The 22702-nt window shown below is 45.9% G+C and overlaps 1 protein-coding gene across 9 annotated transcripts in view; it reads right to left on the bottom strand.

The window, feature by feature from the left end:
- The window catches only part of Osbpl3 (oxysterol binding protein like 3), a 164377-nt gene that overhangs the window by 38859 nt on the left and 102816 nt on the right, over positions 1-22702 (bottom strand). For 7 of the 9 annotated variants that reach the window (XM_029478518.2, XM_029478520.2, XM_029478517.2 and 4 more), the window contains 9 exons: positions 18328-18444; positions 18127-18180; positions 17188-17301; positions 13395-13562; positions 12790-12913; positions 11750-11853; positions 11439-11531; positions 10295-10451; positions 1559-1689 (listed from right to left, as the gene is read on the bottom strand). In XM_029478518.2, the coding sequence (XP_029334378.1) occupies positions 1559-1689; positions 10295-10451; positions 11439-11531; positions 11750-11853; positions 12790-12913; positions 13395-13562; positions 17188-17301; positions 18127-18180; positions 18328-18444 (1062 nt within the window). The remainder of the gene's footprint in view (positions 1-1558; positions 1690-10294; positions 10452-11438; positions 11532-11749; positions 11854-12789; positions 12914-13394; positions 13563-17187; positions 17302-18126; positions 18181-18327; positions 18445-22702) is intronic. The other 2 variants (XM_029478523.2, XM_029478526.2) reach the window with 1 other exon arrangement.

The raw sequence follows: 22702 nt of genomic DNA, 5'->3' as shown, positions 1-22702 counted from the left end.
CAGGAAGGAACTTTAGGGACCTCCATCAGAGGTACCTTCTAAAAGCAGTACCAGCCCCTCAGACTGGAACTGTGAGAATGTGTGTACCAGGAAGAAATAAACCCTCAAGAAAAAGGCATAGACTCAAAAGCACCAACCCAGTGGAGCCAGTTGCCCCAAGGTCCAAAAGATATTGCTTTCCCTCCAACCATAAGAAAAAAGAATGGAGACTCTATGTGTGGAGTGAGTCAATATTCTTTATAATCTTTCCTTCAAAGATCGAATAGTTAGCACCTAACTATAATCTAAGCACATGGGGGTGGTGGAGGCAGGACCACATGACTACATGAGGCTAGCCTGGGCTATTATAAGACTCTGTCTCAAAAGCCTAACCAAAAATAGCTCAGTTGGAATTGCCACTGAAGGAAAGTACCTGAAGAATCCTCACTAAGTACTGTGTAATACCAGCCAAGTGGGCATGAGTAATGTGACACCGTATACTAATTAACTTACAGTCCATCGGTAGCATTGTTTTTCTCAGTAGCATGGGAAACAGGAAACATGAATGGACCTTTTTTCCCCTTCAGTGTTTATGGTGGCCTCTAGTCACATGATCCTGAAATTCTTTTCTCCCACCAGACCCAAAATACAAGTCGGTTGTACTTCAGACAGCCTCCACAGGAGCACTCATGCTTTCTCTTCTCAAGAAAGAAATTCCAAAGTACAAGTGAGAAGAAATGAGCAAATATGTATGCTGTTTCAAAAGTTCTCTGACTTCCTGAGAGGTCAAGGCTAAGGCACCAGACACCTTCAGCTGCTCGGTTAGCATCGGGGCACAGTGTATCCATGGAGCCCCTGGGCACAGCGTATCCATGGAGCCCAGCCATTCTGGGCACGAAACTGAAGCTGAGCAGGAAAAGAAGTGTGCATGCTAATGGCGTGCTGGAACCCATCAGAGGCCCCGGCAGTGGTTTTCCTGTTTGAAGACGCATGATCACCTGAAAGCCAATTCATATGACTCATCCTGCATCTCTGAGGGGGAACAAGCTAAAGGGTTTGTGCTATTTAATCAAAGAGCATAGCATGCACATATTTGGAGGAGCATTAGGTAGGATCAGCACTTCGAAATGGACACGGAAGACCTGTAAACTGGACATTTCGAACTGCCCTGTGCTATTTATTAAGTGCATCTACAGTTATGATGCCTCAGAGCTACAGACCCTCCTAAATGTCAGCCTTTGTAAGCATTAGCCAATGAATGTCTGCAAGGCAGCCACACAGACATATGAGTTCTACAGAAACAGAAAAAAGAAATCAGTTAAACTGGAAGACATCAAACTCAGAGAATTGAACAGTTAAGAAAATCTTAGCTTCCATGGTCTGGGATTATTTTGAATATGTAAAGTCTGAAGAAAGGCTTGAATATAATCTGGATAATTTGTTTGGTTTTTTTCTCCCCAAGATTCAACTCAACGATGAAAATCATTAATTTTCAATGCAACCATGGAAATGGAAATTATTAGTAACTCACAAGCCTGGGCACAGTTGCAGACATGGATGAGACAGACAAGCGACTTACGGATGACAGAGCGTGCTTCAGCCCGACGACCTGAGCGGAGGGGGAGGGGGCGGTGTCCAGCTCCATCAGCTGCCTCAGCTTCTCTCTCTCCACCGATATGCTATTGAAAGCCGACCTTAAAGCGAAGTAAACTATAAAGATATAATCATTACAAGAAGGGACAAAGAAGAGGCATAATTAAAAACTAAATGCAGAAACTGTTCTTCTTATGCAAGAACTTAGCAAAGCATTCTGAGTTCGGCAAATGCACATTCTACACTGACTTTTAAAACCATATTGAATGTGTGGGAGTGACTTCTAAGGGAAACTTTTAGACTCCGGTGACAACATGAAATGACATAGGTTAGCATTCCCTAATCCTGTGCGGGAGAGCCTGAGTGTGGGAGAGGCCTGTGTGGATGGGACACTGTGTGGCTCTGGGGAAAAATAGAATCTCTTAACATTTACACACACTTGTCAATCTGCCCAGGACTCCCATGACATTATGGCTTAGAGGTTAAGATGACCGCTATTCAGTTTATGTCCTAGAGACAGTTAAGAACAAGGCTCAGTGGCTATAAGGGAAATATGGTATCATTGTATCAGAAGAGGCAGGCTGCACCTCAACCAGGTGGTCAAAATCAACAACCAGTGAGACTGGGTACCACCATCTCCAATGACTTAGAACAGTCGTGCTGTACTGAAGGACGGTCAAGGGTGTGCAACTTGGATCTGATCATGAGGGAACCACAGACAACGGAACATGCTGATGTTTAAAACTGCCCTGTATTCTTCAAGGGTACTGAGGTATCAACTTTATGAAAGACTGTCTCCACTTACTCCCGGCTGAAGAACCAGGACAATGAAGAAAAATGGTGAGTGTAGATCTGGTACCCAACGGGAGAACGGTATTAAAGACATTTTTCAGAAGCTGACATTGTGACCGGGAGACCAAAGTGTCATTTCCCAGTGACATGTCCTGAGTTAGATAACTTCACTATGCCCAGTAAATCCACTAAAGCATAAAGCCTCATAGAAGGGCATACAGTACAAGAATCTCAGAACACTATAAGCATGTGTGTAGAATGCGCTGGGGATGGGGAACAGAGAACTCTGGGCAGAGGTTTGTGCGAGTTCTTTGTTCTAATCTTGCAGCTCTTCTGCAAGGTCAAAGTGATTTCCAAGTAAGAGGCCCCCCTGCTTCCGGCTGGTGTCCTCTGGCTGCACTCGGATCCCCTAGGTTGATTTTACAGCCACTCTGTGAGCTCCCGACCTCCGGGAGCTCGAAGGTTCCATGAGAACTTCAGAAACAGCTAAATGCCCAAACTGGAGTCTTCAAAATCTGAGGCAGGAGCTGTGGGCGGGGCTCAGCAGGTAAAGTGCTTGCATGCAGGTATGAGGACCTGTGTTAGAGTGCCCAGACCGAATGCAACGCTGGGCGTGATACTGGACTCTGCAATCCTTGCGTTCCATAGTGAGATGGAAGGCAGGAAGAGACTCCCCAGGACCAGACAGACTGGCTTATCCAGCAGGGAACAACAAAGAAACCCCGTTCCAAACACAGAAGTGAGGACTGACACCAAAGGTTGTGTTCTTGTTCTCTCTCTCTCTCTCTCTCTCTCTCTCTCTCTCTCTCTCTCTCTCCCCCTCCCCCCCCTCCCCACACACACACTCTCACACACAGGAGCTGTGGCATGCACATGCACAAATTCATACATGCAAACAGACACACATGCACACACACATACAGAGATAGATTAGAAAAACAAAAACAGGAATGGCAAAATATTATCTATTAGGTTCTGATCACACAGGGTGTAAGTTACTACCTAGAGTTAAGGGAATCACTACCTAAAGTACCGATCCCAAAGACCACACTAGATATCATCTTTCCATTCTCTTCCATTACAGCTTGTCACAGAAGGGCAGAAGGAGGAAGGCACCGTGACTGGCTTCTCCAGTGACCTGGTATTTTATTAAATTTCACAGGCTTGCATTTACAGAGGTATCGTTATCCCAGAATGGTCTATTCAATAACAGAAACCAAATACCTACTACCAACTTGCTTTCTTCATTTGCCAGCAAGAAGGAAGACTGTCCACTCTCTGTATGCTGTTGCTGACTGACTGAGGGTGGGGTACTTCGTGAAAGATCCAGAGAACCTTCATTGATATCCTATGCATTCATGCAAATCTACATGCTATGGTGCTGCCTCTAGGACCAGGAGGAAAGGTTCCCTCACTTCCTCATTCTATGACCTTGGGAAAGTTATCAGATGTGCCTGAACTCTACATGGAGATACTGCTAGCATTTACTTTATACCCTATAATAAGGTTTACATAAGACAATGCAGGCGAAGTCTTTAACCCAATGCAATACACAATGAGTGTTACTAACAGGATAATAGTTACGATGATGCATGAGAGGACACACCAGCCTCTCAACTGAAGATATCCAAGAACCTCCCTGGCCTTGCCTTACAAATATGTGGTGGTGAGGTTGGAAAGAGGAAAACAGAGATATGCACTCCATGGAGAGAGGCAGAACTGGAGACATGATAGTGATGACAGTTGAGAGAAAGGACTGGTGGACATGCTGTCATTGCCCAACAGGGATGACAGATGGTGTACAGCAGCCTAGAGATTTACAGACACAGATGCAGCCCCGAACCTGCTGCTCAGCTGCAGGGTCTCCCTGGATCTGGGCAACCATGAAAGCCCAAGATAAAGAAAGGGCTACTCTCTGGATTGGACCTCCTCAAAGGACCAACATGGACCACTGGGGGCCATGTTGGTGTCTGCAGTCCATGCTGCTGCTCCAGACCTCGATGAAGTCTGAGCCATGTGGACATACGCATGCTGTGCTGCTGACCTGATGATGTCCTCGGGCTTTGGTGTCTTAGGAGCCATCCTGATGTGTGTGGCATGTATAGTCAGCCACCTGAGGCCACAGTGAAGCCTGTGCTCCACGCAGCTTCTGAGGGTCATGGGTGGGTCAGGGTTCTGGTTAGAGCCAGGCATCATACTGATGTCTGTGGCCCATGTCAACGCCAAATCCACGTGGATGTCCCTGGTCTGGACTGCTGCCTTTTCAGGCATGTTACTGTCCATGGGCATGGGAGACCTGGCTCCGCTCCTCACTGGCCTATGCATGCATCTCCTCATTTGATGGCTTCTGGAGTGGATACAGGCAGATAAGACTCAGCATACCTGGTGGGGCTGGCCAGTAGGAATTTGACCATGCTCCAAAAGTATATGGACAACACAAAATGGACTTGCTCTTTCCTTTTTTTTTTTCTTTCAAGCAGGGAGTCAAAGGGGGAGGTGGACATGGGAAGACTAGGAGGTGAGCATAATCGGGGTGCCCGATGTGAGGTTCCCAAATAATTAGAGGGGGGGATGCATGAGAGTGACTGATGCCTACATTCTTGAAATCTGCGCAGTAGGAGCAGTGTGATGCTTAGCTCTTATCAGGATGATGATTACAATGAATGCACATAGGGTAGAGAGTGTATGAATGAGGACTGGCCTGAGCTTGTGAGCCAAGGAGCAACGGCCTTGGGGGGAGGACAAGAAGCCACACTGGGACCTCACTCCATTGTATGCCTAGTTAGACATCTCCCCGCAGGCTCCCCATCTCTGAGATACCCGCAGGTGTCCCAGTGGGTCCCTGGGGGGTTCCATCTTTCCGTGGACACATTTGTTTCCTCAGACACCACACACATGCACCTGGCTGGCTCTGTTTTCCCAGCTCATCTGTTCTGCCTTTCAGATGCCAGGTGAGTCTTTCTACCAGACTAGCCCATTCCTGTTTATGCTTTGTAATGGGACAGAATGGGCACTGCCTGTTTCCCGGGGTTCAGCTAGGAGGGCTAGCAATAGAGCAATAGTAGAGTGCTTGCCCAGTAAGAACAATGCTCTTCGGTCACCAGTTCCCTCATGTGCAGGAAAAGAAAATGTATATGTAAGCATACAGTGGGCATCAACGGAAAAAAATCCAAACAGTCCTATTTTATTGTCAGATATAAAAAACTCCTCCTAGAGGATCAGAAAAACCGGGTCGAGAGAGAGAGAGAGAGAGAGAGAGAGAGAGAGAGAGAGAGAGAGAGAGAGAGAGAGAGAGCACCCAAGTTGGCCTCCAATGTGTATTGTGTATTCTTCCTGCCTCCTGCTCCCAAATGATGGGATTAACATGGTGTTCAACCACGGTTGCTTAACTTTTTTAAATAGCCTAAGACATACCTGGAGGATATTACAGTGGTCATTCATGGCCAACTCATGATTTATAACTCCCAGAGCAATGGCCAGAAGCTGTTCCTGCGAGACCGTAATTACACTGTAAGTCACCCTGCTTGCTAGCTTTATATCAACTTGACACAAGCTAGAGTTATCTGAAAGGAGGGAACCACAATTGAGAAAATACTTTCATGAGACCCAGCTATAGGGCATTTTCTTAATCAGTGATTAGTGGAGAATGGCCCAGCCCACTGTGGGTGGTACCACACCCCTAGGCTGGTGGCCCTGAGTTCCGTAAGAAACCAGGCTGAGCAAGCCAATAAGCAGCATCCCTTCCTGGCTTCTGCATCAGCTCCTGCATCCAGGATCATGCCCTGTTTGAGTTACTGTCCTGACTTCTTCCTTTAATGATGAACAGTGGGGAACTCTAAGCTGCATAAACCTTTTCCTCCCAACTTCCCTTTTGCTCATGGGGTTTCACTACAACAACAGGAACCCTAACTAAGACAGAGGCATTGGATCGCAAAGATTAGAGGTATCACATAGAAGTATGTTGGGAGTGTCTTATTTATTTCTGATGTCAACCTAAATTCATTAGAGATAAATAAGTTTCAAGAAATGATAGTTAAATGAGTGATTGCACCCGTGGATATGTTATCATAAACAAAACCACCCAAGTTTGCAATGTACAGAGCTACAGAAAGCCTCGAAGATCACCCAAGTCACTCACCCAGAGCATGGTCTGCCATCTCTCCAGCCCCCACACCCTTGCCAATGGTCTTAGCCCCTGCCTGGCACCCGAGGCCTATGCTCTGAGACCTGCTGCGGCTTGCCTCAGTCTCTCCTCATTGTCCAACACATCTGTTTGTCTTCACGGGGAAGACACATGTCAGGAGGCAGTCACAGTGTCTGCTTTCAAACCTCTTCCCTGGCCTATTCTCAACCTTGTTGGACTAGAACAGTGGGACAGAGGTTGGGCCCTTTGGAGAGATGGATAGATACAGGATCTTGTCAGATTGGTCTGTTCTCAAGCCCTGGAATTACAGGTATACACTGATATCCATACCTGACCCCAAGAGAAGCTTTTGATTGACAGAAACCTTCAGCTCCTTCCATAGAATGGACACTATATGTATGGCTCAGTTGACTCTAGGCCCCTTCCTTTCTCCTTGCTACAGGCTCTTACTACATCAGGTTGGGGGCTTTGGACTGGGAAGTCATATGTGGCATTCTGATGAGCTGACGACCTCCTGCTTGTGCTCTCTCCTTCACAATTTGTTTACTTCAGGGAAGACTGCAGTTATCAACGACAGGGGCACCATCCCAAACAGAGGGAAGACAATGTGTTGTAAGGGGAATTTGATGCAGTCCCTGTTACTTAGCTATGGCTTAGATTTGGATGAATGATCAGTTTCCAAACCTAAATGGACTGACTATGTGGGAGAGGCTGGCATCTCATGGTGTTTTAAGGAAACAGTGAAACAGCACATGAAAACACAGGAGTCAGCATAGTAGGGCTTCAATTTTTCTTCTTTCCTGTCATTTTGCATGCATATAGTGCATGCGTGTGTGTGTGTGTGCACACGTGTGTGTGTGTGTGTGTGCGCGTGCGCGTGCGCGTGCGTGTGCGTGTGTGTGTGTGTTCATTTTTTTCTTTGGCAGGGAGGGTGTACAGGGTCCCTCAAAGGAGTAACATTCCTCTACTATCTGGAATGATTTATGTGATGATCTGTAATCTGATTCTTTTAAGTTTCAACTCTCCCATGGTGCTCGTAGTTGTAAAATACCTTTTCACCACTACTTAACTTAAATTAATTTAGGTGCATTAGTGATTTCTGCTAAATAATCCTACTTCTTCCTGAGCATGTATGTCAATCCAGTCGCTCAGCACACTAATAGTGAACTCTAATTGTGAGCAATTCATGAACAGTCCTTTCCTCGGGTCATACAGATTTGTGGTACCACTGTGGCACACAGAGCTTTTCCTTCAAGGCTTCCATAGCTCAAAACAGTTCAGAAAGTGACCAATCTCGATTTAACACCAGAGAAGACTCCGGGCACACAGGAATACAGCAGAGTTTGCCTTTGTTCTCATTTTGGTTTTCATATTTGTAAATGAGCATTTCTCTCATGACTGGGATTCCAGGAACGCTGCTTCTCTTCTGGGCCAGAAGGAGAGCTCCCCTTCTGTGGCGGTTTGAATGAGAATGGCTCATATATCTGAAATGACTGGCTCCCAGTTGGTGGACTGTTAGGATTAGGCCTTGTTGGAAGGGGTGTGTCACTGGAGTGTGTCACAGGAACTTGGAAGCAGCACAGAAGTCCCATCATGTACTCTGTACCCAGTTTCTCCCAGTGGTAACACTTTATTAACCACAGCACAATACAGACCCAGGACAGGGATGGTGGAGTAATGGAGTGCGCTCAGACTTCTTCGGACTTACATGCACTCATTGCTACATGTGTGTGGCTAGAGGTCAACGTGATCTTATCACACTGGAACACGCCTCTAACCAGTGCCCTGATCAGAGTGCAGAACTGCCCATCACCACCAGGGTTCCTTTATAATCACAGCCGCAGTCCTCATCTCCTCCACCTCACTATTCCTAAACTCTGTCATCTACTAATTTCTTGTGTTATTTACAAAGTGAACCACAGAAGTCATCAACTTTAGAAATCAGTTCTTTTCATTCCACTACTGTCTTTGTGCTTTCTCTAGATTGCTGCATATGTAAATGTATGCCCCTATTTATTGCTAAGTAGTTTTCCACTGCATGGATATACCATGGTTTATTTAACTATTCATCTGCTGAAGGACACTGAATTGCTCCTTTTGTTTGGCCAGTACAATAAATCTGCTTGTAATATTTTAGTTTTGGGGTGCTAACAATAACAATGCAGGCTCTACCTCTGAGCCACAACCCTAGCCTACCCTAAACATCTGTGTACATCTGCTCCCCATAACTGTTTTCAGTGCTCTGAATAACATGCGCAGGAGCACAGTGGTTGGATTTTATGGTAGGTATGTGTTTAGTTTTATGTGCTGATAGGCCACTTTCCAGAATGCACCACCATCCCCATGGTCACCAGTCACTGGATGAGATATCCGGTTCCTGAGAGCCCATTAAGAGACTGCTCTTCTAAAAGTATGCAACAAGGCCTCAGAGCAGCACTATTTGCATTTCTGGAATGGCTAACAATGTCAAACCCACATTTCTATGTTTTCATATGAAGAATATTGCTAGAGTAGATATCTTTATATGAATGTGCTTTTCGTTAATTCCTACAAATGGCTTCTTCAGAGAGGAACTGCTCAATAAGGGTTGGAAATGGGTGAAATAAATGCCATATTAATCCAACTATCAGCACATGAATACTCTGGCTTTAGAATATAGAAGGCCCTCCACACTCTCTAGTAGAGGCTAAATCATCTTTAGATGCTTAAGTACCTGTACATGTAAGATCAGTATAGAGTTGCTGGCCTGGTTTGTTTAGAGGGTAATAATAGAAAAAGTCTGTGCTCAAAACAGATGCAAACTTTAAAAACATTTTCAATCTTCAGTTGGTTGAACCCATGGGTTCTGCCAGCTAAATCCCAAACCCTCAGTGTCTCCTTCAAGCTGCCAAAACCAAACTCTTTGCAAGAACATCTACACTGACAAAGACATAAATAAAAATGAGGCTTTTGAAAGCCTTATCAGAGCAGAAAATGAGCATACTGAGATAGATTCTCTGAGGACACCCCAGACTCAAGCATGCACAGAACGTGTTAGCGAGATCTCCTGGGAAGCTGTAACTGCAGGGATGGATGGACTGGTTAGAGCTGCAGAACTGTCGAGAGATTGGATTGCTGCAGGTGCAGAGACTAAGTACCGTCTCTGGGCTAATTCTAGCCCTCTCGAACAGTCAGTCCTTGCTTACCTCTGGGTTGGAACTAACGCCTTCTGGCTAATAGATAAGAAAACAACAAACAGACAAATAAAAAACACCTTTTGGAATTAACTAATTTAAAAGACCACAAGTTTTCAACAACTCAAAAGCTAACATGTCATCAGATAGCACTTGGGTCTGTGGAAAATCTTCTCCCTGCTTACTGCAATACATGCTATGTCATCTTTAGATGCTTAAGTACCTGTACATGTATGGTCAGTATATAGTTACTGTCCTGTTTTGTTTAGAGTGCAATGATACTGGAAAAAGTCTGTGCTCAAAACAGATGCAAACTTGAAAAACATTTCCATCTTCTGCTGGCTGAACCCATGGGTTCTCTCTGGTGTATTAGCCAATGAACTTAAACGTGCCTTGATTTGTGACCTTTCTGTTCTGTAAAACTCTAAAACCTCATGAAACTGCTTGCACTTTGGAATACGGAATTTAGGGCAACCTAGATCTATGTTCCTGGGTCATGGTCACTGAAAATCGTCTCCAGAATAAACTATTATTCCCTTAAAGATGATATCTGCAGTTTTGAATTGACAGTCATTTCCACCCCTTATGCTAGGAAGCAGGAAAGCTCCTTCACCTTTGTGGGCGACATGGCACAGATCCTCCTGCATCTTGGAGAACTCTGACGAGGCTTCAGAACCATCCGAGTAAGACTTCTCTTCTCCAAAGTCCAGTGTTGACAAGTTAGGATTGGAGGAGTGTAGTCTCACAGGGCCAGAAAAAGGCTTAGGGACCTAAAGTGACAGCACAGGGAGAGATTTCTATTCAGACTAGAGCCTGCCTGACTGAAACTGATTGAGGGGGCATCGTAGAAGTGTAGCTTCCCACCAAGGGATAACTTCAGAGAAAAACGTATGAAAACTGGGGAGGTGCTCTCCATGGCCACTGGCATCCTAACAAACTACAAATGGGCAGGAAATCACATGCTGTCTCAGACATGGTGGAAACCTCAGAGACACAGGTTGAAAATGATGACTGTCCCCGAGTAACTAGGCTGTCAGAGCAAATCAGTTCCCACATGACTTTCCTCACTTGCACCCGGAGCTTCTAAAAAATGAACTCGCTGCTCACATTTGCACATGCAATGTTCTCTACTCGGGAAGCATCCACGTTCAGCTCCCAGGGCTAAGAGTGTCTCTAAAAGCTCCAGATTCAGTTTGGTTCTAACAATGATTCCATCTAATACGTGATCTTACTCATGACTTTGCTGTGCCTGGGAAAGATGGCTCCTGGCACCCCGAATGGGGGCTCTTGTGTGGGCTGGGAGTTTGACGAAAAATGGCTAAAGGTCCTGTGGGATGGAGGCTCGGGCCTGTGAACTCTAGGAGAAGATAGGCCCATGGGGAGGGGTGGGGAAGGATGATAACAACAAGGGTAGGTCAGAAGATTGGGCCATAGCAGCCATCACGCAAGGCACACACTAGAGCAGGGAGCATCCTAGACCAGCTAGATGTTAAAAGGAGGAAAGACCCCAAATTCTCACAAGCGTGGCAGTCCCTCCAACAGCAATCCATTTCCCCATCAGAAACTCTCCCCTGCCCAAGTATCTTCACAGCCTTATCCCTGTCACCAGAGGGTCTCAGTTATGGGAGTCATCTCTCCACACAAGGCACAGAGATCCCCTCCACAACCTTCACCTTTCTGTCCTACTTGAGTCAGAGGCACATGGTGTGCGGAGAGGCGCAGTGAGGAAGGGAAGCCTGTGGCGAAGCAAAGGTTACCTGCAGCGTTCCTTTAGCATCTTTGCCAATAGCTCTGGACCGCCACCTCCTGTGTGGTCGTTTTTCCTTTTTGGGACTTTCAAAAGCTCCACCCTTTGTTTCAAAACAGGAGAAAGAGAGAGAGAGAGAGAGAAAGCACAGACAGTAAGGTCCACCAAAACGACAGGGACAGAGGCACAGGGCAGTGACCACAGCCATCCCCTTGAGCTTGGCTAAAGCAACTGGACACAGGACATCCCATTGTTAGTCAAATGTGGGGAACAAGAGAGGAGGCAGAAGACAGAAGGTGACCAGAAGAGCAGCAGGCTAACCTGGATGGCGTTGATGGCTGGTGCCGAGTATGTCCGATGCAGGACGTCCATGCTTTCTAAGAGCTGGCTCATTTCCAGCAGGTAGGCATGGCAGTGTGCCAGGTCTGTGGGAAGAAGGGCAGATGCTCACCACTGTCCAACAGCAGCAGGGAGCACCAGGCTCTGTGTTCCATATCTGACTACCCCACAGGAAAGGCCATAGTTCCTTGCGGTTTATCATATAGAAATCACCTATCTCCAGCCCCCCCAGGGCTTGGATTCCAAGCACACGCTATCACATCTGGCTTTGTTTGTGGGTTCTGGATATCAACCCCAGACTCTCATCTTGCAGGGCAAGTGCTTTATAAACCAAACTCAATTTCAGCACTCAATTTCTTTTAAACTTAAAACTTTTCAATTCCATACGCTCCAAGCCTCACCTCATACAATTAAGCCAGAGTTCTTTCTCCCACTGGAAACTTCAGTCTGGCTCTAAGGTTGGCTAATTAGGGTTAAAAACACTGAGTTGCCTTGAGCAGGAGGGATCAATCCTGCCTCCTTGTCAGACTCACTCTAGGAGTGTTGGGACCGGGGTCACCAGGGCGACAGCCCAGACTAATTTAAACAGGATGTTTGGGACAGAGGCACACACAAGGTACCCCCACATTTTAAAGGGTCCAGATGGCTCAGCAGTCAGGTTAAGAGTGTCTACTACTCTTCAAAGGGCCTGACTTCACCCACATGGAGCAGTTCCAGGGGATCAGATCCCCTCTCTAGCCTCTATGGACATCTGCGCTCACACGCACCCCCACCCCCAACACACACCACACACAAACACAATTAAAAACAATATAGACTAGGAAGTCTGTCTGCATCCAGGTGAAGATGCTAAGCTCTGTGGGGAGAGCATGTGGGCTGATGATGACGAGACCTTCATTAGTAGAGTAAGGGATGGAATGCGGAGGAGTGGACAGCAGGGACTCAAATGTATGTGAAGGTAACGCCAAGCACGTGTCACCGCAGCGCCATGGCAAAAAGAGACCCAAGAGTCAGACTGCTACCTTTTGAGCATTTTTCCATGTCCTCTGAAGACTGCAGCCAGAAAGGAACTCGAGTGTCGCCACCACAAGAAAATGACAAATTGCTTCCGGGTGGAAATGAATTCTGCTTTGATAGACTGCTACGCTGTTCACGGATGACAAGAGGAGGTTAGCAATCAAAACAGAGCCAGGCAGGGACAGCTTCCAATGGGGAAGGAAGGATAGGATAGCGGGGTGAGCAAAACACCCCACAGGAGATTCAGATACCTCTGGCCACCACCCCAGCTAAGCCACACCATGCTCCGTGGCCCTAGGTAGCAGTCCTTATTTTCTTCTATGAAATGATGACGCTACAGTAAAGATACTTTGGGGAACAGTCCGCAATCCTATGAGACTGGACACAGGCTTAGCTGCATCTGACAGCCAGATAGGAAAAACCTGTCAGTGTGGCTAAGAGAAAGCCTAAGCCTTCAGGTCACTCCTTATCCGAGCTCCTGCTTTGATCCGTGCTCGCTGTATCCTGGATCTGATACTGGTCAAGAGACTAACTGGATACCAACCTCCAACCTACCCGGCTCCACCGACAAACCTTCCCTCAGACTTACTCCTGGCAACACAATCATTACCTTCCTACTGGAAACTGACTCGAACACTCCTGGGGCAGAATCTGTGACAGAGGACCCTGAGAAAAAGTGATTGACATCCCGGGGAAACATGGCGATCTCATTCTGCCGGTACATTCTGTGGTGACGGAGCTTGGACACCCACTCGTCAAAGAGTTCTTCTGACTTCACCTGCAGGGGGTTAAATTGAGAGTCGGAGAAGAGAGCCACTGGCTAAGAAGGGATCAGCTATTCATCAAAACGATGCCACTTTTGATCTGCTCTTTTTGAGCTAGTATGCATGAAAAATAAGAAACTGCATTTACTGTCTTGGTTTCACTTATGTGGTCTCGGAGGACACTCAAGGAAGAGGAACTGTCACAAAGCACACATTCATGTCTCCTTTGAGATGTTCTAGCCACTATGCAGCTTCTAAGAATGCAAACAGGGCTAGTTTTTATTAAGCCACAAATAAACTGAACCTCACATTTATCTCTTAAAGTATTTCCAAGTTCTCTCGCCTAAGACTTGCCCATTCCCTACTGAAAATATCAGTTCTGTTCTTCATGTAAATGCCTGTAGTTCAAACTTCATGAACAAGTCTGAACTGAAATGAAGTAGTAGGTGTTCCCTGAAATACTGGCCTGTGTTCGTCTACTTTGTGAAGGATACGTGACTGGAAGGAGCTGCTAATGTAACTGAAAACCATTTTGCTACTTTCAGAAAAAGGAAAAATATCTGACAAAGCCATTGCATTGTTATTTTTTAAAAATTATTTATTTTATGTATATGAGTGCTCTATCTGCATGTACCTCTGAGTGCCAGAAGAGGACAACAGATCTCACTATAGTTGTTGCTGGGAATTGAACTCTGGACCTCTGGAACAATGGCCAGAGCTCTGAACCTCTGAGCCATCTCTCCAGCCCTCTATTGATATTATTACACAAATATTTATCCATTCCCTCCATAGATAAGAAAATATAAATATCCACTGTCTAGGAAGAATGTTTTTAGCTGAAATTTTTTATTTATTTATTTGAGATTATTTATTTGAGATGGTATATTGCCGTGTGACCCAGCAATATGCCTCTCACTGTGTAGTGCAGTGCAATACACTCACTATGTAGCACTTTCTGTGTAGCACAGGCTAGCCTCAGACTTGCTATGTAGCCCAGGCTGGACTTGAACTTATGAAAATCCTTCTATACTAACTACCTGAATTCTGGGATTATGGGCATAGCACCATGCCTGCTATAACTAATAATTTTTCTCAAGAAATAGTTCAAATGCTCATAAAAGCATTAAAAGAAAAATAGCAATCACTTCTATACTACAGAGATCTTTAAGCCAATGTTTTGTATATAAAACATATTCATAATTTCGAAGTGAAAAGTGAGATGCCTATAGATTAGGATAAGGATATGGGCTCATAAAGCTGTAATTTAAAATAACTTCCAAATATGCCAGGCAAGCCAGTGGCCTGTCAGGCCAGTGCTGTGACCATCCTGATAAGGTTGCAGCTGGGAAGAAGGTGATGCAGACAGACAGAGGCAGTGGTGCACAGAGAATCAGGATTTCATGTCCCTTAGAGGGACCTGAAAATGGAAGCTCTTCCTTAATCCAGGTCTGCAGGAAGCCACAGCACAAATGGACACACAACTATTTGTCTCTTCTGCACTGTGATTACTTCATTTCCCAGATGTGGTTAAAAGGAATTTTATAAGAATCTTGTGTCATCCAGGCACTGAGCTGCTCCTCAAAGCCCCGAAAAGCCAGTGCCCAAGGTGTTCATTTTGACTTGTTTTTTTATTGGACAAACAAGAAGAGAAACGAGGTACTTCATTAAATAACTAACCACAGTCTGGCATAGGCCCTGAAGTGAATTTCAGGATGGTGGCTAGGCAGTTTCTTAACTGCTTTTCTGCCCAGACTTCTTGGGTATAAAATGAGAGAAAGAATCAGGCCAGGTGTGCTGAAGCATGCCTGTAACCTCAGCAATCAAGATCTGTGAGTTCAAGGCCAGCCTGGGATATACATCCAGACCTTGTGGTGATGGCAGGGAGGAGTGAGGTGAGAGGAAAGGGAGTGGGGGGAGGGGGGAGGGAGACCTCAATGATCATCAGTCAATTACACTCCAAGTCAGAATTGATCCTCAGGAATTAATGAGAAACAAAGCGGCGTTTACAGTGAGTCCCAGGGAATTATTGCTCTGTCTCATGGTATCAAGTCCAATGCAGCTTAAGACAATCTAAGTCTTCAAAAAGTAGAAGAGAATGATAGCTTCATTTTGTTAACTAGAGTTGCACACAGGCAGGGAGCCCTTATTTCCTGACCACGTGAAAACACAGAAGGAAGAGTCATGGGACCAATACAGGTAAACGGTGTCAACTCTCCCAGCAGAGATTAACCACTGAGGGAGGAGCAGAGGGATAAGGTTCTCACACACACACACTTATGAATATATATAATTTATTATACTCATTATTAAATTATAAATTATAAAGACAAAATTATGATATTAATTATTAATTGCTATATTAATAATTCGTGGCTTTCCCCTCCTTTACTTTGCCAGTTATTTCACTGAGGAGATTTTCTCTGTCAGTAAACACTTGTGTAGGCTGCTACCACTAGACACACCACTGGTGTCCACTGGGTAAAGGCTGTAACAGTAACTAACACCTGGGACATCCCACAGCAAAGCATCATTGGCCCACAGTACCAGGGAACTGCTTGACACACAGTGAACTAGCCCAGAGTTCAGGGTTAGGTTAGGGGACAGATATGAGACACACAAGCCAGGCAAGGACAGGGATAGGGGAGATCCTTGGTTATCCCAGCCCTCAGCCCCATTCCCTAAACGCCAAGCAAGCTAAGCAATTCTCAATTTACCTCCAACATTCACACACTGCCTAACCACTATAAACAATAATTAAACTTATTAAACTTACTGACCCCCCCCCCAAGGAATTATGACAAACCTTAAACCTCTTCCATATTTTTACAGGGGGTGGGGTAAAGTAAAAACAAGGCAGAGTGTTTCAAGAATCAAATGATTGGTCAAAGTTTAACAGCCAGTAAGCAGTCACATAAGAGCTGGCATTGCCCTGGGCCTTGTGCTTGGTATTACCATGACGTCACCCATCTTCAGGAGAAAGGCGGTAGGTAGGAAGCTTTGAGCCTTAAGATTTGCCAACGCCCACTTGAGGAAAAATTGACATTTCACTACAATATGAGGATTCTAACCAAGTCTTTGTAAAATTGGCTAAAGTCATTGGTCAGGCCTCCACAGACTAAACACTATCCTTCGGAGAACATATTTTATTCTAGGATAAATGGTTCTATACTAATGACACTGCCTGGGAGGAGGGGACATGAAGGTGCTTTTGTCATTGATTACTGTCACTGGGGAGGAGTGGTAACATTTAGGGATGGTGACAAGGACACTGAAGAACGTTAACGCTTCAAGCAGTGTGAGAGAGAGATGGTGAGAGATGGCCCACCCTAACATCAGAAGTACCCCTTAGGGATACTTTAGTGATGACAACTGCCCACAGGTTGAATGGATGTCCCCAAATCATCACCAGCATGGTGACGGTCAGTAGATCTTAGCAGAAAGGCCTGTGCACAATCACACTGGGAGAGTGTGCCTGTAGCCCTGGTGACTCGGGAGGCTGAAGCTGCAGACTACTGCACTCTGGGAGTTTGAATCCAGAGTGGGCAAGCTAGCAAGACTCTGCCTCAGACAACTTCCCAACCCACAAAAGCCCTGGTGGTGGCTGCGCGGTGGGAGCCCTGGCCCTGGCTGAAGCCTCACCTTCAGGTGGTAGATGTGCTCTTCAGTGTCTAGGTCGATACACTTAGACGACTTCTTCACAGACATCACGGAGAGCCCCACGTCAATGCAGCCATGCAACTTCTCCCTCTCAATCTACAGAAGCACAGAGAGGGCTGCTTGTGAGTCACAGTAGTCAAGGTGGTTGTAACATCCTCCCCGGTCCCCTGCCACCTCATCTTCTACATCTGCCAATGCGAAACCTGGACGCTACGATTGATGGAGCCCTTCACACAAGCTGGACCTAGTTAAGAGTTGCACACGGACTGCATTCTTTCTCTGAACAGGAGAAGCACTGGCCTTATCTCACAGATGAAGAGACTGGAGGACAAAAGTCTAAATAGGAGTTTTCATAGCCAGGATGCAAGCCAAGGAGCAGAAACTCCATGAGTTGACTCCAAGGCAATACAAGCAAGAGGCATTGCCTTCTCCTGGAACAGTGCCGGTTGTCTACTGTCATCCATAACTGACTTAAAGGGAAGAATAGAGACAAACTAGGGAGGACTTGAATGGCCAGGAAGAGGAGAGCACCCTATGAGACAGGCCCGCTGGTCACTCAGAATCCTCTAGACCAACCAACCTCCTAGGGTTAACTCAAGAGGAAGTCCACATTAGCCATGGCTTTCTACACTAAGCCCCTCAGTCACCATGAGAGTGGGAAGAACGCTTGCCACACACTCTGTTCCTGTGATTAGCTAAAACCAGAGCAGACCTATGGAGCGCAGTAAGGTGTCCTGCCCCTTCTCCTGGTGGTGAATGGATCTCTCCCAGATCTAAAGCTAAGACAGCAGGGGTCAGGGTGGGTGGAGAGGGGGCTCTGTGCCACTGGAAAAACCATTACCCACAAGGCACTGCGGCTCTGGGCTGCCCTGGAGCACCCTGCACAGCTCTTCAGTATCACATTGGGCTAAAAAGACTTACATCAGTTTGGCTCTTGCCATATTTCAAGATTCCCTTTTCCAGGCAGAAGAATCTCTGTGGGGAAGCAAACAGAACTTAGCAAGACACGCATGCTAACATCCCTCCTCCGGTCTCCAAATTCAGATAGAATATTAGTTCTCAAATTTAATACTGAGGGTAGAGTGTGTGCCCACCAGGGAGCGGCCACCACTGATGTCTTACCTTGTGCCAGCCTTTTAAGGGCCACTTCCTCTTTTTCAGCAAAAATCCTTTCTGCACAGGCGGCTCCTGGGTGTAAGTCATCTCCCCTCTCAATCCTTCCACGACTTCCCAGCTGTCCTGTCCCAATGGAAGAAACAGGCCAAAAGATAGTAACTCTAAGCAGCAAGCTACTGAGAATCGATCCAAGACAGGGAGCCTGGCTACATTTGATAAGAAGAAATGTAAATTTAATTCCCATCCATTTATTAGACTTTATAGATTCAAGGCTGTAGTTTAATAGCATCAAATTGGATTTTTTAAAAAGAGGCTCTTTTTAAAAATAAAAAAAGAAGGACCATATCTCTTTTTTTTTAGTCTTTGAACCTTGACAGCACAGTTGAAGGGAAAGATCTTACTATGAATTGCATTTTCGCTCACTTTGATGTCATCTCACGGGTACTGTTCAGTCAGCAGAGTTCAGTCTAATGTTAACCAATGTCACATATGTCAGCAAAAAGCTGTATGTGTCTGTGCACTGTGCATGTTACGGGAGCGTAAGGAATGGCTGGGAAGTGGGGTGAGAGAGGCGACACAACAGTTGAGGGTACCTGCGGCTCTGCCAAAGGACCTGAGTTCCAATCCCAGCCCCACATCAGGTAGCTAACAACTGCCTGAACTCTAGCCCCAGAGGATCTCATCCCCACCCCTACTGGTCTCCATGGGCAGTCACTACACGCCTGTGACATATACACACACAGAGACATATAGACATACATAAAAAGTATTTGAAACTGAAGTATCTGCAAAATGGAATTGGATGCAAGCTAGGGAACCTTTTGAGCTGACTGAAACAGTGGTTCCATGGATAACTGTCTCCAAATTCTAGGGGCTGAAGTAGCAGAAACACAAAAACATCGGAAAGAGTTTTGTCTGGAGTATTTTCCCCCTTTCTCTCAGAAAATTTTAATCCCCCCCCCCTTCTTATCCAAGAGACTTTTCTTTTTAAGACATGCTAAAATCCTAGGACTTGAGTGTCTGAGACTGCCTATGTCACACAGCAAGGAAAAAAAAAGCAAGCAACACGAACAAAAACAAATTCTTTAAAATTTGGGCCTGGGTTCTTTTTAGTTTTGAAGAAGCACAAATGGCTACTTTAATTAATTACCCCATCATTAGCTATTCCTACTAAATGAAAACAAATTTCAAAAGTAATCAAAGGAAAAATAATAAAAATTCTGAAATTTTCTTTTAAAATACTTAAATCATTGCTTGATGATGATGATGATGATGATGATTGGTTGGTTGATTAGGACATAATACACATGGAATGCACACACTGGAATACAACTTGAGTCTGGATACACACACTAGATACAATATAAAATATCTCTCACAATGGGTAATATAGTTTGGCATACGTATGATTCTGGAGAAGATCTCTTGTTTGACTCTGGCTTTGAGTCAAAGCTCCCACCCCTGGGCAGATGGCATAGATAGAGGCCAACTAGTGGTCGCCAGGAGTTATATCGTATATCCGGATCAGCCCCAGAGCAGAGGGCAGGGAGAGGTCCTGCAGGGCTCTTTTCCATCCTTCCCAAAGCCCAGTGCATCCACTCTAGCAACCTTCCCTACATCAGCAACTGAATTCTTTGATCATCTGCCTTTTATCTGAGTCCTTTTCACTGTGAATGGAGATAAAGACACAGCCTAGTTTTTAAAAATAACCACTGTAGGTATCTCCGAATCTGGAGCTGTAAAAGGGATTTCTTCAATGGTTGAAAGGGCAATGGTGGGCGCTATTCAGTGTTTAATTTAGAGAAACTTTTTGGCGAGGCAGCAGGACTGAATGAGATTTTGTTATAATAACCACCAGCAGCTGTCCAGCCGCTCAAGTACGCCCAGACAATAACTGGGAAACTGCTTAGTGATAAGCAGCTCAGCACACTGCCTGTAAAGCACCAAACGATCCTGAAACCTTCGCTTCAGCTTGCGAAGCCACTGCTAGAACTGTGTTTTACCCGCTTCGATGCTGTGACTCTCTAAGGCCCTGCAGCGACACCGCTCCTCCAGAGGAAAGCATTCCTTCACCCCCTGACTCCATCACTCCAGTGTTAAACCTTTCTTCCAAGGCCTTCCCCTTGCTCATGGTACCCGTGGATGAGGCTGGGCCCCTTGAGAGCACCTCCCATTTCCTCCTGTCTTGGGGACAGGAGGCTCCTGATAACTAACGCTAGCTGTGGAACAAAAGCTACAGGCTCATGTTCCCGTGGAAGGCTATATTGTGGCACACATTCGAATTGTGTCCAGTGTCCTTGGGTCAAATGACTGTTTTCAGATTACATACAATAGGCCCGCATTTGTGAAAGATGGGTGTGTGTGGTACCATCACAGAAGAATCCTCGACCAGCCCTTATGGAAAGCGCTCAGGTGGATCAGCCTTCCGAGTTGTCCTCACACTCAGGCAGAGCACAGAGCGCTAACTCTAGGACAGCCGCCACATCTGCTCCGTTCCTCTCAGTTGCACTCAGTGCAAATACCAGGAGGGATGAGCCATTACTCCATGCTTCCCAACGTGGGGGAAACGTAGATGTGGTCTTACCCATGGCTGAATGGGAAAGAAGAACAGAATTTCAAACGTGGCTTTACTGACTCTGGTGAGAAAGGAGGTGCCCCAGAATTCTGGAGATAGGGTTTTCTCCTCCCAAGCAGCCAGCATGAAGGGCTGGGGTTCATAGTAGGTTTGCTCTCCCTTCAAGTCAACAATTGAGGAAGGGCATGTATTTACGTTCCTGCTAAATGTCATCTGTTTGTAGGTTTCATCTTCTTCCAAGGTTAAGAACTTGAAAGTGCTGGCGAGCAGAAAAGCCAGATTTACCCCATGAAGAATGGGCAGGCTCTCCTTGGCTGGGAGAGAAGGTGCAAGGGCCCTTTGTAGGCCCTGTATTCATTCAAATGCTTGCTTCTTCCTAAGTCACTGCTGAGCTAGCTGGTGACAGCTAAGATGCAGCCTCTATCTCCGAGGTTGACAGTGGCCTGAAGCTGTTCCCTCAGAGGTTGGGGAATCTGGGGCACTGCTGACTGACAGCGTTGGGAAGAAGTCTCTTGCATCTCAGCTTCAAGTGAAGGGACAAAAAGACAATAAGAGACTTTCTGAATGAATCCCCAGCCTGGCACAATGACAAGGGTGCCCCACATCCAGAAAGATTCTGCCAGTGCCATGAGACATCTTTGTAAATAAAGGACCTGCTCGATGTCAGTTAACTAGAAACAGCTCAGCTCAGCCGTTAAGTCTGCTCGGCAGGAGTCAACTCCGTGGTAAAGTAGTCACTGTGCATTACCAGGTAATTTATCATTTAATTAGCTCATAAGTTGCTGATTTTGCATTTGAGCCCCAGAGCTCAAATTTTCTTTCCAAACTACCATAGAGACCGTCTTCTTCACCTTGTGCACAACTCCAGCAGCGTGGCGCATACAGGGTTGCCACTCAGTGGATTCTCCATGTGGGATTTGGTGCAGTCTCCAGTCAAGAAAACAGATTAAACTCTTGAATCAAGTCAAGGACACTAGGTCGTTGGCTTCACAAGAAAGGCTTGAGTTGCAGTCACAGTTCATAACATCCCCCGGAGTCACAGGAATACTAAACATGGGGGTGTTGGAAACACATAAATGAATATTGTAACACCACAGAAGGACTGGCGAGATCGTTCTGGATCCACACAGCCATGAGCCTTTTGTCAGTTCGCTGACCTAAAACAGTCCATAGCAGATATTAATAAATGTGCTGAAAGAGTCAGAGAAACTGTTGCAGTGGCGAACATCACAGTGGACACACACTTTATGATGAAGCTGAGGCCTTGTGTAACCCTTCAACCGCAGGTTTGCTAGGATTCTTTTTTAAGGTAGAAAGTGAGGAAGAGAATTAGGTATATTTCCTGCTGTGGTCAAGCTACCAAGTGCCACAGATACCCCATGGCACAGCCTAAGAGATTTTAATTATTCTGCCCTCATTGGAAAGTGTTATTTTTCCCATCTTTAGATGTGTACATTCCAGTGAACAAGGTAAGGGGACATCCTGGTCCACCTCTAGACTCTGGAAGAAGGAGCGCAGAAGCCCTGGGCCTGCTCAGAGCTCCTAGCTCTCTGGTCGCTGGCGTACAAGTGTGTAAGAAATCAGCCCTTGCACTTCACTGCTGCTAACGCTTTGCCCATTTCCCCCTTCCTGCCTGAACTCCTGTCTAACCTCCTTCCCTGGTGAAATTCTATTTCTACTCAAACCTTCTCTTCCCTGAAGAAAGCCCCTCCCTCTTTTGAAGAGAAGTACTGAGAATGAACACCCAGCTTCTTCTGCCTGCCTGTCCAGCTAGAATGTGGGTTCCTTGCCTTACCAGTCTTGTTC

Source organism: Mus caroli, unplaced genomic scaffold (genome assembly GCF_978045245.1).
Source record: "Mus caroli unplaced genomic scaffold, Mus_caroli_1 scaffold_7, whole genome shotgun sequence".
Lineage (NCBI taxonomy): Eukaryota > Metazoa > Chordata > Mammalia > Rodentia > Muridae > Mus > Mus caroli.
This window is presented reverse-complemented; position numbering and strand designations above follow the sequence as displayed.